We start from the raw sequence: 14,365 nt of genomic DNA, 5'->3' as shown, positions 1-14,365 counted from the left end.
CCATCAATATACAGTAAATAGCTTTTAGACAGCAATGACCTGAACAGGGTTAAGGTTGGAAATTTGTTGTTAGAAACCTCCAAATAGAGGGTTTATTAAATGAGCTTAATTGGGTTGGTTAGCTTGTGTAGTAAGATGTCACTTTAGGGAAATGGATCCAGATTTGCTTTTTGACAAAAATGTACTTGCAAAATTAGTACTGCACCTCTTTTATTGAAGAAATGTAAGAAAAGCAAATCACTTGCAAAACCTTTACAAATCCACACTGTGAGTCTATGGGAAAATTAAGATGTTGGACACCTTTTTATTTCCTAAAAAAGAATGAATGTTTTTGAATTGATTTCACAAGCTCACTGTCTTTTCAAAGCAAAGCAAACTTGACAGTTTGACATCTCTTCATGATCAATTTGCTGGATGATGATCACATGGTCAAGTGTTTGGAGAGTGTGTTGGTGTAATGTGTGCTTTGGAGAGATGTAGTTGAAGTTGGTCAGTGATATTTTAATAGGCTTGTGTCAGCACTGTTGTCTGAAAAAGCACGTAGGCTAGTACTGTTACGTTTGTGTATAAAATGTTCCTATAACGAATTTTCAGTAATATTGATTTAATATTAGTAATATTTTGTAAAAAAAAAAAAAAATCGTAGACATTTAATAGATAAAAAATGACAATAAAGGCATTTATTGTATTACAAAAGATTTATATTTCACATAAATGAGTCTTTTTACTTAATCAAAGAACCCTGAACAAATGTATCATGGTTTCATGGTATCATGGCCCGCTACAGTATTCACATTGACCGCCACAAATATCCACCACCCCCTGACATCAGCTCCTACGTCTCACACACACACAAGAGCACGGCTTCAGCACTATATTTAGATATTATTTGGATAAACCTTAGCTATCCTTTAGTTGGAAGATTTCGCCAGTACTGCCCTGCAAGCACGAGGTCTGACTTTCCTGGCGCAGTATCCCCTCTCTCTGCGTCTTTTCTGTGCAGTGAGCGGCAGAGAAGCAGTGTATTCAGTTGGCCGTACTGCAGCAGACTCATCAATAAATGAGTACAAAACAGCATTTCAAAGCACCTGTCGCTTACTAACTGTTTGGGCTTATAAATATGAATATAGTTTGTGTGTTAATATGTTCATAGTTTGTTATTCAGACACAGGCAGTGCATTGCATGAGACAAAAAAGTAATATAGCCAAAACCACCGCATACAGCTGCTCTTTAGTGTAGAGGTATGTTGATTTTATCAGACGATATCACGATTATAAATCAGGATTTAAGGAGTATAGTGAGAGTAACTCCTTACTACTCCTTACTACTTAACAAGTAGTATTAATGGGTCATGTTTAGTCACTATGTATACTTGTTTTATGTATGACAACAGAAAATATGTAAATTAGAACAGCTTTATTGGGCATTCAGTTTAAAGTATGTAACAGTTTAGACAGTAGAAAAGACCTGAAGTGCCAAAACTTGTCTGAATGCAAACCCGACGCAATGATGTCATAAATATGGTAATTTATATGTGCTGCCACCTGCTGCCACGAGTCTCACAAAATCCTTTGGGAAACACTGAAATTACATTTTAAAAAATATTAAAATGGAAAGGTTCTTTTAAACTGTAATAATATTTTTTCACAATATTATTGTTTTTATTGTATTTTGATCAAATAAATGCAGCCTTGGTGAACATAAGATACTTTTTTCAAAAACGTAAAAAAACTTTTGCTAGTGTATATACACTATATATTGACCCCTTTTTTTTTTTTTTTAAGATTTATTATAAATATGCAGCAAATTTTGTATCATCAGTAGTGGTTCACATATGCAAATTTGACTTGATTGCTTTCATACCATTTTGCTTATAGATGGCATTACATAAAAAAGGCAATATATGTGGCCAAGTCGTCTTGATGGGGCAGACAGCATACAGTACGACAGTGACAGTGATCGTGTGATATTAAGTGAAGAAATAACTTTAATGACACAGTAGAACATTATACACTATAGTTTATTGAACTGTCAATTCCACCCTTTCTTTTTCTTTCTCCTTTCTCTTTTGCTCACTGTCCTACACCTTAGCAGTAAAATGATAAAGAGCAGGTAATAACAGTAAGTCTCCAAGAGCTACGAAACACAGCATTGTGTGAATATGCCCTTTGGGAGTATTGAAAGTGCTGTTTCCAGTAATATAAGTGTTTGTTGAGACCAGTGGGTGGTCTCTTCTGACTTGACCACAACCTCCTGGTATATTCTTGCTGCAAAGACTCCCATCTGTTCACCACAGACAGTCAAAAAGATAACATGATCTGCTCAGCCAGGGACTTGTTCGTCTATGGCCACAAGCTGAACTGATAGTCTGTTGAGGCCTTTTAAAAAGCAGACTGAGATCATTGTGTTGCAGCACACCATTGGGAAGTCTGATTCATTTTAGTGTATCAGTTCATTTGGACAGTTACTGTACCTGTCAATGAATCAGTAAAAAAAAGTCCCTAAAGTCCATGTGTGATAGGTAGCACTATTTCATTGTAGGAAATGCATGTTTATATTTTAAATAATGCTACTATGTTTTTCATTAAACCACGTATTGTATTATTTTTTTTGTAAAACTAATGAGCTCTGGAAATTGATTCTAAATGATATTGAAAAACAGAGATGTTACAAATAGAGAACTAAATGAAGGAATTAGCAGATAAAATGGAAGAAGAACTTTCTTTTCTTCAAGCTAATCTCTACTCTATTTTAAGTCATTCGGGTAAACAAGTTCCTTCAGGACGAAGACCTGTTCTGGGGCCTGTAATTTCTCCTTCACTGGCTTGGCACACTGACAGGATGGGTAATAACTGGCTGGGACACTCTGTGTCTGTCTAATCATTTTCTCTCTCTGTTTGGTAAAGTGAGCTCCTGTGGAACAGTAATGCGGTCAACAAACCTGGAACTACTACTGCATAGCTGTGCAAATATAAAAATGTAATTAACACCCTTGGAACATGCCAACCAATCAGGAATCTAGAATTTCTGTAGTAAAAATGCATTTATGAAACCATTCATAATACAGCTAGATTCTAATTATAGTAACAATTATATGATCACACCAACGTTTTAAATGATATTCACTGTAATCAACAGTAAAGACCATCAGGGGCAGTGCTGATTGGTCTTGGGGTTGCTATGGTGAAAGCAGGGGGTGTGTCTTATAACCAGATGGAGGTTGAATTTCCTCTGCTGCTGTGTGAAGCTCCAGTGACGGTGAAGGAAACGTTTGAACCTCAAATGATGAGAAAACTGATTCACATTTTCCAGTGGGGGGGAATGGCATCATAATCCAAACGAAGGATGGGTGGGCATCACTGTAAATATCAATATCTGGGGTAAAGCACACATTAATTTATAATTAATCTGAAAGAAATAAAAATCTAAATTATTTTTGGTTCCTCTCAGAGGGAGGTCTTTGAAATCTATGAGATATTTGCAGTTAACAGTGATACGCTTTGTTGTTATGACAAACTATTTTACAAAATACTATATATATGACATTTATAGATAAAAATATGTCATTAAAATGTAATGTAGCTGCTCTGAACTGCCCAGGCAAAGACAAAATACATGATAACCTGGGTGCATGAAACCATATGTTTATGAAGTGTTTTATTGTTAATATAGTGTGTTTTCCCTTTTTGGCAATTTAAGTCCTGCACTTTTCCCACTTTAGCTTGATCAGTGGCCTCATTTGTTTTCAATGGATGTGCTATTTACTATGGAAAGTCACATCACTGATGCAGGCTCTCTGTGCCATTTAGCACATATCTCACTAAGTCAGTGGCTGGGGCCAGGGAAGCCCCTCAAAAATCTTACAGTTATTTAAAACATTTAAATGAAATTAAATATTTAAATTTATTACATAACTATACAATCAATAAAAATAAATAAAAAATGTATACATAATTTAATTAAAACAAAAATTGCATAATTTTTATAAATACATTTTATAAACAGATTTATATTACACCGTGAGATAGTTTGTGATGCCCAGGTTAAGTACTGTTTGGCACAGTAACATGGTCAGATGGAACAGTTTACCATTCAGAAGCAAATATTTATTCATTACAAAAATAGTTTGATATAAAGGTGCAAAGCAACAAAGTCTAGGATACATCCAACAATGTGCAGATATAACAGCTTTTGTAACACTATACAGTAAGTATTTTTTAGCATTGTGTCCTTACACTTAATTTCAAAAGCAGGGATTTTTCACACCCTTTACCAACACTAGTGTGATGGTGGATCAGATCATTTACTGTTGTAATGATCAAACAGGAAGTACATCTTCAGACCCTGCTTATTAGCAACTGAAATCTAGGACTGCAACATATAAATACTATATAATTAAATGTATACATGAATGAATGAATGAACAACAACAGATTTAATTATCGGTTAGCTCAGGGGTTCCCTTCGTCCAAGACAATATTTGAAGGTGATTCTTTCTAATCTAATATGTATGTCTAGTACTTCTGCTGTAACAAAAACAAATAAACTCAAAATTATGATATCAGGTGCATCTTTATTTTCAATGCACTCTAAAAAGGACTCACAATAGTATTATTCTGCTGGCAAAATAAATCAAGCATTTCAGGTCAAGAGTTAAAACACACTCTGACCGTGCGTCATTAGCACTCGTTTGTAATTTATTACGGTTTCAGATGTCTGCTCTGCCTCTTTCTGTCTTTTGCTTTCTCTGTCACTCTCTCTCTTTGTCTGTTTCTCCCTGCGTGTTTGACAATTAGTTAAGTGTTTGCTCTTTACCCATGATGAATAATTGATCTACTGGTGTCTTAATGATTCATATGCCATCTGTCACAATGTAACGGTTGCATGTGTGAGTCAGGGGCCCATCAAAGAGCCATGTTTCTGCAGCGGGCAGAGAGGGATAATTAACGGCAGTGTCTGGCTAAGTGACAGAAGACAGGAAATACCACAATATCTACATAGTGAGGGATGCAAACTGCTAAAATGCATATGATATCATCTGAGAAATCTTCAGAGGATTTACACATTTGACATTTGGTTTGCAAATCGAATTAGGTGTTATTTTAAATGGCACAGAGCTCTTACATGTTAAATTTAGGTTGGGATCTATAAAAGATTATGTTGGCTAACACCCACCCACATGTGTTGTATGCCATTTTTTATATAGAATGGCCAGTCTTTTCTAAGGCAAGCATAATTATTTCTGTTGCGCTTACTAAGGGATTTGAACAAATACACAGTATTTGCTATGGACATTAAATGATTTAAAGCAAATGTTGCAAGCATATGTTGAGGAGAGTTGTCCTATTACTACACGTTTGATCACTTGAGCCTTAAGTGATCAAACATCACCTGGCAGATGTTGAAACCTGCAAAACAATCCGGACTTACTCTGAAGGAGGGGCTGCATTATAGAAACTTTTTATCTTCATTTTTATCTTTATCTTAAGTCAAGATTAGTGGTCGACCGATGTACCTACAAAGTATTTGGCATTTTTTGGATACGTTTTTCTGTTTGGCCGATGTTGTGGCTGATGCAGGACAGACCTGAGCAGAGTTCCCATTCTCAGTTTCTGCTGTTTTTAATAAGTTTAACAAATTGTTAGGCAGAACTGTTAAACAACAAAGTTAACGATATAGGAAATAGTATTATTGCATTTATTTTTATCATAGAAAGGCAAATGCTATAATACTTTTTCATCTACTGTCAGCATTCAGCGAATACACATTTATATAATTTAAGCTAGTCTTTGGTTATCTAATAAACATTTCATTTCACAAACCTTGCAAACTTTGTCGAATCCTGCTGTGAAATCTTTTGAAGTGTGCATTTGTTGTCTGCGTGATGGTCCATCTGTCCATGCAAATTGAATGCGGACAGGAGAGTTAAGCTGTCACTGCATATGCATGGTCAACAAATTTTGAATCCTTGATTTTAAACCATAGAGCGCAATATCAAGTTGGCCACTATGTCATATTCATGTCATATTCGCTGTGTGCTGTATATGAAATTAGAGCTACCTTGTGTTTCTTAGGAAAAAAAAGATTCCCAGTGCACATGAATTACCTGATCCCTTACTGCACTGCTGGTTACAGGGCTTACTTTCATTTATTCACATTTTTTAACAATTTCTTTATTTGTCAAAAATACTACAGTGTCATTTCTATATATCTGCAGAACTTAATCTTTCGTGTTAATCATTAGTATGAACTTTGGCTATGCAGCGGGCTTACATGAATCACAGGAAGCCCGTTCTGTGCTATATTTATGATCTTTTGGTCTTTTGTTGGTGGTAACATGTCATGCTGTTCATTCAGTGCCAGGGAATTGTCTTCACACCAGCTTTGTGTTCCTGATCCGCCTACACACAATATTGTTTTCAGTGAAAACAGTCAAGATCTCTCTCCTTCCTCTCAACCTCCTCTCAAAGTGAGGAATGAAGCTTTCCTCGCATGAAATTAGTGTTTTTTCTGTTTATATACATATGAATGCATCTTGGCATTGGACTTAGAGAGCGTTTGTCTCTAGGCAGTGATGGTTTGTAAACGCTAACGTTATAAACACAAGCTGTTATGAATTATGTAAGCATAATTGAACATGTGCTAATGTTACACAATTTGTACTGATGGATCCATCTCAATACTTGATAGTGATAGTTTTATCAACTTTTTTATAAACATAATATTGTCGGATGTCTCAGAGTATCACGGTCATCATAACTGTCACGGATCTGTCTGTCATTCCTCACTACGTCATCACAGAGCACCCTCACCTGATTACTAATCAGCCACACCTGTCACGTAATTATCAGCACACACTTAAGCACACACCCAGCACTCACTCATTGTCTAGTCTCCCTCGTGGATCACAGATGCTAACGCTATTCTGCTCTCCAAGTGTGACTTGCGCCTTCCAAGGATTATCCCTTGTCTCCAATGATCTTCTAGAACATTCTCCATTACTCAACTGTTCCCCAGCTCCTGGATCCCAACTCTCACCTCTCTGTGCTGTGTGTGCTCTTCAAGTCTGGTAATCCCGTTAGCATTCCATCCAGAGTCTCGTCTGTCTCCTAATGTCCATATCATCTGAACTTTATTGCCAATAAAGACACCCGTTGAGGGTCATTGTCGCTTACCTTCTGTCTGAGTCTGTGTTCCCTGACAATAACATTTTCCATTGAATTTATTATCTATTTTAAGTTTTTGTAAGATCCTTTTCTGATTGTACCATTTGTGGCCTTGCCATTTAAAGACTCCTAAAAGCTGTAGGAGCAATTTTCTCTATTTCTTTCTTTAGCAGTCTTTTAGTGAAGTCTTTCATCTCACTCCTGTGCTGCTATTTTAATTCTTTCTCAGGTCCTAATTAGAATCGCTGACATCCTGCTACCTTGACACCCCAGATGTGACTAATATGCAGGACAACCTGGGATTAATATTCCACTCTTTTAAAGCCCTGCTGAAAATAAAGTGAAAATATTGAGTGGGAAATATTCTGTGGTTTGTGCTATGCACTTATTAATTTCACTATGGGTGGGCTACAGGAGCTGTTTAAGGCTGTATTGAAGTCTTATTTTATCTCTGATGCATAGTTTAATGCAGGTCTTCATTAACGCTCATGAGCATGGTTATTGGAAGTTGGCAGAAATACCGTAGCCTTGTCTGCACTTACAGCAGATAAAGACTGCATTTTTGTCAAATGTGCTGTTTTGAACTTGTGATGAACAAATGCAAATGGATCACTTTTATTTGTGCATCAAATTAAAATGACAGTTTTGTATTTGTAGGTACTTCTGAATATATATATATATAATATTAGAGACTCATTTTATGTGCTGCCAGTGTACTAATTAAACCATGTAAAATAAGTGTATCACTAAAGTAAATAGTTTAACAATGTTAAAAGCTGATTTGTACATTTCCCATATAGTAGATAAGAACATTTTCATAATTATTTTCATGAATTTCATTAAAATGAATTAATAAAACTTTAACTTAACAAAACATTGTATTTTTATATTTGTCAAATAAGATTCTGCACAAGAGAACTGTATAAATTGGCACATTCTGTTTGATCTGTTTTCTGTATGTTTAAATCAATATTTTACATAATTTATTTTTGACCTCTTACACACTGGATGTGTCTTTAAACATCTGTTCAATTCAAAATTTTGGAAACCAGTGGAGATAAATTCTCAGTTGCTTTGGCTAAAGCCATATTCTGTGTATAAAATCGCTCATCTGATTCTGTCACTCTCTATGTATCTTCCTCCTCTTTTTTTTTTTTTTTTCTTTTTTTCTTTTTTTTTTTTGTGTTGTTCATACACCTTTCTTTGGCAGTCTTTTTCATCTCATTGGGGTGGAAGGGGATGAAGTTTAATTAGCCAACAACAGGAGTGCCAGGTGAACTGGGATATGAGAGAATCCAGAATTTCAGCTTTGGTTGAGATGTTGGGAAGGACTCATCGTCCCAGGTTACACACATGGCATCCAGTGGGTAGCTGTCAGGAACCGAATGCTGCCAACAAAAGCTTCTCTCTCACACAATAATGCTCCTCTCATTTCCCTCTGAGTGTTGCATGCAGCATCACAAACGAGTTGCTGTTTCCTGTTAGGTGGCACAGCAAATAAGGGACAACATTTGCATTTTATAATGAGCCATGCCCTTGATGGGTTCCCTTTGAGAGATGAGGGATTCTGTTCATTCTAATCAGAACAACAATAATCATATCATATTATTGCAGGGTCCTACTGGCCGGCTTCTTGGGAGGGTGCTAGTAGGGATGGGTGTGATTACATAAGTTCTTCAACAGCAATGATCACTCAGGAAAATGCATTTATTGTGTTCGAATACTGTGTGTTTGTATACACATTTACACTCCTTTTTTCCTCAGAACAGTGACTTTTTAAGGTAACCCCCCTTTAGCTTTTTAAATTTTTCTCATACACATTTTCATAGCTATGTAAATGAGGACATATCATAGTACTTTACTGTTTTTATATAAAACTAATTATAACGACTACAGACTCATCCAAACCATACCACTAAAAGAAAATATATACTACACAGTATATGCAAAAGTTATTCTTAGTATAGTTTGGATAGAAAAAAACTAAGTACAGACGTCGCACATGTTCCTCAAGAAATGTTTGTGTTTTTTTGTTTCCTTTGTTCTTTTTCATAGTTGGCTAATTGTGTGGATAAATAAGTATAGGCACATCCACATATACAAGGTACAGATATGTAAAGACACATTTAGAATCAATAGAAAGAGAGTAATATGAGTTGGAAATAAGATGAGGGTGAATAAAGGATGACAGAATTTTCATTTTTGGGTGAACTGTCCCTTTAAATTCATCTTGAGTGTCACATCTGTTTCCTACTGGCATCTTATTATTGTCACACAAATATGAAAAATCAGTTTTCTCATATACTGTATTAAAGTTGTGTGCTCCTGTCTGATTGTGGCTATACATGAACAACCATGTGGATTGAAAGACAGAGATGACTCATTGGTCATGCCTGATGAATATCACCTGTGCTTAGAAGGAAGCTGTGAATCAGAAGTGTGCTGGCTGTCATTCACTGAAAGGGATTACCTCATTAAGGACCACACACATTTAGCACCACTGCTCTAATTACTCCCCTTTACCTACAGTATCACTATGAGTCCTCACTATCGCGCTGATTACCATGTCACTAATGATGGAGATTGCGTAGTTTACAAAATATCATAATTAACATACAGTATTTGTGAAATATCCATATATCCTGCATAATTTATGTTGATAGTTTCTTTGCCTAACCTATGTTTGTTTTTATTTTTTTTAACAGGATTCTGGCCACAGCAGGAGCCCACATGAATATTTCATTAGACCTGCGCACGCTCAGGGCTGTGAGGGTATTACGGCCCCTTAAACTGGTTTCTGGCATTCCTAGTATGTTTACGGTTCTATATGAAGTTCTTAATCAAACATTGTAATGTTTCATTTGAAATGAGGAGTATTTCACTGCCTCCTAATCAGGTACAATGTGATAAAAACAAGACATAAATTGCAACAACTGCAACAAGCGACATGCAAGGCATTTTGTCCAATTATTTTGGTAGCTGTACAAAGAAATCTCACTGGTCCAAAAACCCACTCCATGTATCTGTAATTTGTCACATCACACTTGATTAGGACACAGTGTTATAGTTGTTCTTTTACACGTGGATGCTGTAGTGTTAAAGTTTTTCCACATGTGAAGGAATGAATACTACAGTTTGATATTTTGTTTTGATTATTTATGTGTAGTAAGGTTTATTGATATCTTTATATTCATGTTTTTTTAAAGGTCTGCAAATAGTTCTTAAATCCATAATGAAGGCGATGGTGCCACTGCTACAGATTGGTCTGCTGCTGTTTTTTGCCATTCTCATGTTTGCTATTATTGGATTAGAGTTCTACAGTGGAAAACTCCACAAAAGATGTGTAGCTTTTTCAAACATTACAGGTAAGGAGGATCACACTCTGACAGACACAAGAACAAAACCCACACATCCACATATATACAGACATAGAGTACATCAATATATTTATTACATTTATGCTTTTCAGCTGCTGGGATCTAAACCAAATATTTAAATCTTTAGAATACTCAAAAATGGCAAAAAATAAATAAAAATGTAAACAGTATTTCAGAAAATTTTCAGTTGAAAAAAAAAAAATTGTTTCTGTTAAACTTGGCAACCATTTAACATCTTTACCCCCGGTTTCACAGACAAGGCTTAAGCTAGTCTCAGACTAAAATGCATGTTTGAGCTGTCTCAGCTGAAAATATCTTGCTCTGACATATCTTAAAATATGTCAGTGTCATTGTTCTGTGTCAAGATGCACACCTGTAATGTTTTCTTCTGAGGAATTTATATAGAAAAGTTATAAAGGTTTGGAACAACATGAGGGGAAGTAATTTAATTTTATATGCACTTGCACGTTATTAAATATTAAATTTAAGATTTCTATTGACAAGAATACCATCATTGACATTTGCAAGAGCAGAAAATAAAATTTGTTACGGGTCCATACACACCTGCCAGTCAGGGGCTCGGCTCCTCCCATACAGGAAGTAAACACTTCATCATTCTGTTGGCCTCTTCTATAGAGCGGGGGAACTATGACGTCACTTTGTAGGCGGATCGGCGGTTAGCATGAAACTGGTTCCTTCGACAAAAAGCCAATAGGATTTTCCCATAGGCTTTTGGATTATCGCAAAAAATAAGCTCTGTGTTCAACCATAGTTCATGAAACTTACACGTTTTGTCCATCAAGATATCTTGACAAGATAATATATCTTTGACGAATTTTGAAGCCGAAATAAAAGCGCCAGAACTGAAAAGCTAAACTTAGGCTATAAACGAACTACACCACCACGGTCGCTCGCCTTCAGCGTCATCACCACAGCGCTCCCGAGAACTGTTTCAAACTTATTTTTAACATGTTCAGTGAAGGATTTACTCTGTATATGAATTTTAATCCACGCTACAGGAACCGTTTCATGAATAAATACAAAACTAGAGACAAACTAAAACTGAAATGAGACATTAGTAATAAATAGTATAGTGAATAAATGAAATAATCATAACTAAAGGACATTTAAAGCACGTATTTCTGTACATTTCGAAATAAGGTGCATTAAAAGTCAATAAATCCTTGATTAATATGAATATTTTAATTAAAAACGTATCCCCGCATATTTAAATAACAGCAGAGTGAGCGAGTTTTTGGATATGGTAAGTTTAAACTTATTTAGTGAACAAAGTACCACATTTCAGCTCTCATTTTGTTAGGATTGGTGCACAAAATGTTATTTTATCCGTGCTTCAAGGAAATCCTCAATCTATGTTTTCTAACCGCTTCATGTGGCCGCAAACATTTAATTTTTACATGCCTTTAAGCAATATGCATCATTAAAGTTTAAATTTCACCACGTTAAGCCGGCAAATGTGGTGTTTATATGTAATAATTGTAATATGCGTTTACCTTATGGTACAGAGAGTCTCCGTGTCACGATAAAACAAGCATCTTCCCTCTGAAAACGTGTCGCATTTCGGGGCAAAGCAAAAAAAACAACAACATCGAACAACAATATAAAATGCTGTAAACTATTCATTGGTTATCCTAAAATTAATTGAATTACAAATTATACTACAACTGGAAAATACTGTATATTGATAAACTGTTCGGCGTGAGGATGTTTAATGTCTCCGACAGCGCCTGTAGTCCCATTTAGCAACTTGTTAGCAACCGTCTTTTTTAAGAAACATAACAGCTTAAAAAAATCACGAGTGGGGTGTAACTGGTGTGTTTTATGTCGTAGAATAAAACGTGAAAGTATCTTGAGCCTGTGTGAACCACGGACCTTATTTTAGGGATTTAACCAAAATCCCATTCAAAAAACCCATTGACTCTGGGACGTTGGAACCGGAAGTGCTAAAATGCTAACTCGCTTCCGGGTTTTCGCCTACAAAGTGACATCATAGTTCCCCCACTCTATTATCTGCATGATAACAAATAGCAAAAAAAGCAAACAAATAACACAGATACATTATTAAAAAATCAAAAGTTGAACACTTATACAGTCAGTATGCAATTCATGAAAAAAAAATGTCTTTCTCATCTCATGCAGACTCTGAGAGAGCAGACTCATCTGAACTTGACTTCCCGTGTGGGGCCAAGACTTGTCCTGGAAATTATAACTGCACTGGCCCCTGGCAAGGACCCAATGATGGCATCACTCAGTTTGATAACATCTTATTTTCCATACTCACTGTCTTCCAGTGCATCACCATGGAAGGCTGGACAGCTGTACTCTATAATGTGAGTTACTCTCTCAGCTGAACGTTATGTAGCAGTTTTGCTCCTGTGCTTGAAATGATGATGCTTCTGTATTATAATCCTAATACATAAAATTATAATCTTATTGTAGTTCAGTGTTGAATTGTTACTTCATGTTAAAGTCTTCCTCAGGAGATGACACTTGATCATTAATCTACCACATATTGTTGTTAGATGAAACGGGGTCATTAGATTCTTTGTAGTATTTCACATTATATGCATTTTAATGACTGGTTGTAAAGTACACTGGTTGAGTTGTTGGTTGGATGAGCTTGTCTTTGCTTTTTGTTGATACCGTGGCTTTGGGAGATGTTGATCTGTTGTGTTCATGCAGGTAGCTTACATTTACATTGTTCCCTAATCCTGTTCCTTCTGTTCTCCCCAAAATAAGAACATAAATCATTCAAGTTTTGAATGATACAATTGCACTTATGGTTGGTCCATTTTAGCTGAAATAGTTGCAATTTATGTTTGAAGAACTTCCTCTTTCCGTATTCTAGCCAGCTGTGATCGTATTCGTTCACTGATTGTACATACTGTACAGCATGCAACACTGTGTAACTTTCCCCTGACTTCTGATCTTCTTTCAAGCTGATTCAAGCACATAACAACTCCCTTTTCATAACAAGTCACATTTGGAAGGGTTTGTCAGATTGGTTTTATCTCCAAACAGCTCCAAGTACTGGAAAATGAGAGGTGTTAGATACAATCTTTATTCTGCATTAGATTATTGGAGTTTTTGGTGGAATTAGCTTGGGTGGTTGACTGCTATCATACTAGTCCCATGTATATGCTGAATTGGCGCTGTTCTTCACTGTCATCCAGTAGTACTGGTATCTGAGGATGGAATTTCATTTTCTTAGTTTTAATATGTAATTTGGTTACACTTTATATTAGGTGGTCTTAACTAATATGTACTTACATAAAAAAAAATAAGTACAATGTACTTATTGTGTTCAATGTACTGTATTGCAAAACACTTTTGCTGCTATTGAGGTGGGATATGGGTAAGGTTAGGGACAGGTTTGGTAGTAATTGGTAGGTTTAAGGGTGGGTTAAGGTGTAAGGGATGGGTCAACAGTGTAATTATAAATGTAATTACAGAAATTAATTACAGATGTAAGTACCTATAGGTATTTTTAAAAATATAAGTACAATGTAAAAACATGTACTGTATGTACACAGTAAGTGCATTGAATCAAATTATTAATTTAAATGTAAGTACATAGTAGTTAAGGCCACCTAATATAAAGTGGGACCTGTAATTTTTATGGATTTTTTATGGATTTTTTGTGGACTTACTCAGACTTTTATGCATTTAGTTTGAGATAAAATCTTTATACAACAAAAAGAATGCTTGGAGACCTTGTTTGAAAGAATTCAGGTGTTACTGTTTGCACCTCTGTTGTTTATTCATGACTTTTGAGGATGAGTCGATGACTACATCGACTG

General features: G+C 35.7%; 1 protein-coding gene across 10 annotated transcripts in view; it reads left to right on the top strand.

Moving 5' to 3' along the window:
- The window catches only part of LOC131545740 (probable voltage-dependent R-type calcium channel subunit alpha-1E), an 84,945-nt gene that overhangs the window by 23,736 nt on the left and 46,844 nt on the right, over positions 1-14,365 (top strand). For all 10 annotated transcript variants that reach the window (XM_058784830.1, XM_058784839.1, XM_058784837.1 and 7 more), the window contains 3 exons: positions 9,873-9,976; positions 10,374-10,532; positions 12,705-12,895. In XM_058784830.1, the coding sequence (XP_058640813.1) occupies positions 9,873-9,976; positions 10,374-10,532; positions 12,705-12,895 (454 nt within the window). The remainder of the gene's footprint in view (positions 1-9,872; positions 9,977-10,373; positions 10,533-12,704; positions 12,896-14,365) is intronic.

The sequence above is a fragment of the Onychostoma macrolepis genome, chromosome 08, assembly GCF_012432095.1.
Source record: "Onychostoma macrolepis isolate SWU-2019 chromosome 08, ASM1243209v1, whole genome shotgun sequence".
Taxonomy (NCBI): Eukaryota; Metazoa; Chordata; class Actinopteri; order Cypriniformes; family Cyprinidae; genus Onychostoma; species Onychostoma macrolepis.
The sequence above is the reverse complement of the archived record's forward strand: the minus strand, read 5'-3'. Positions and strand labels throughout refer to the sequence as shown.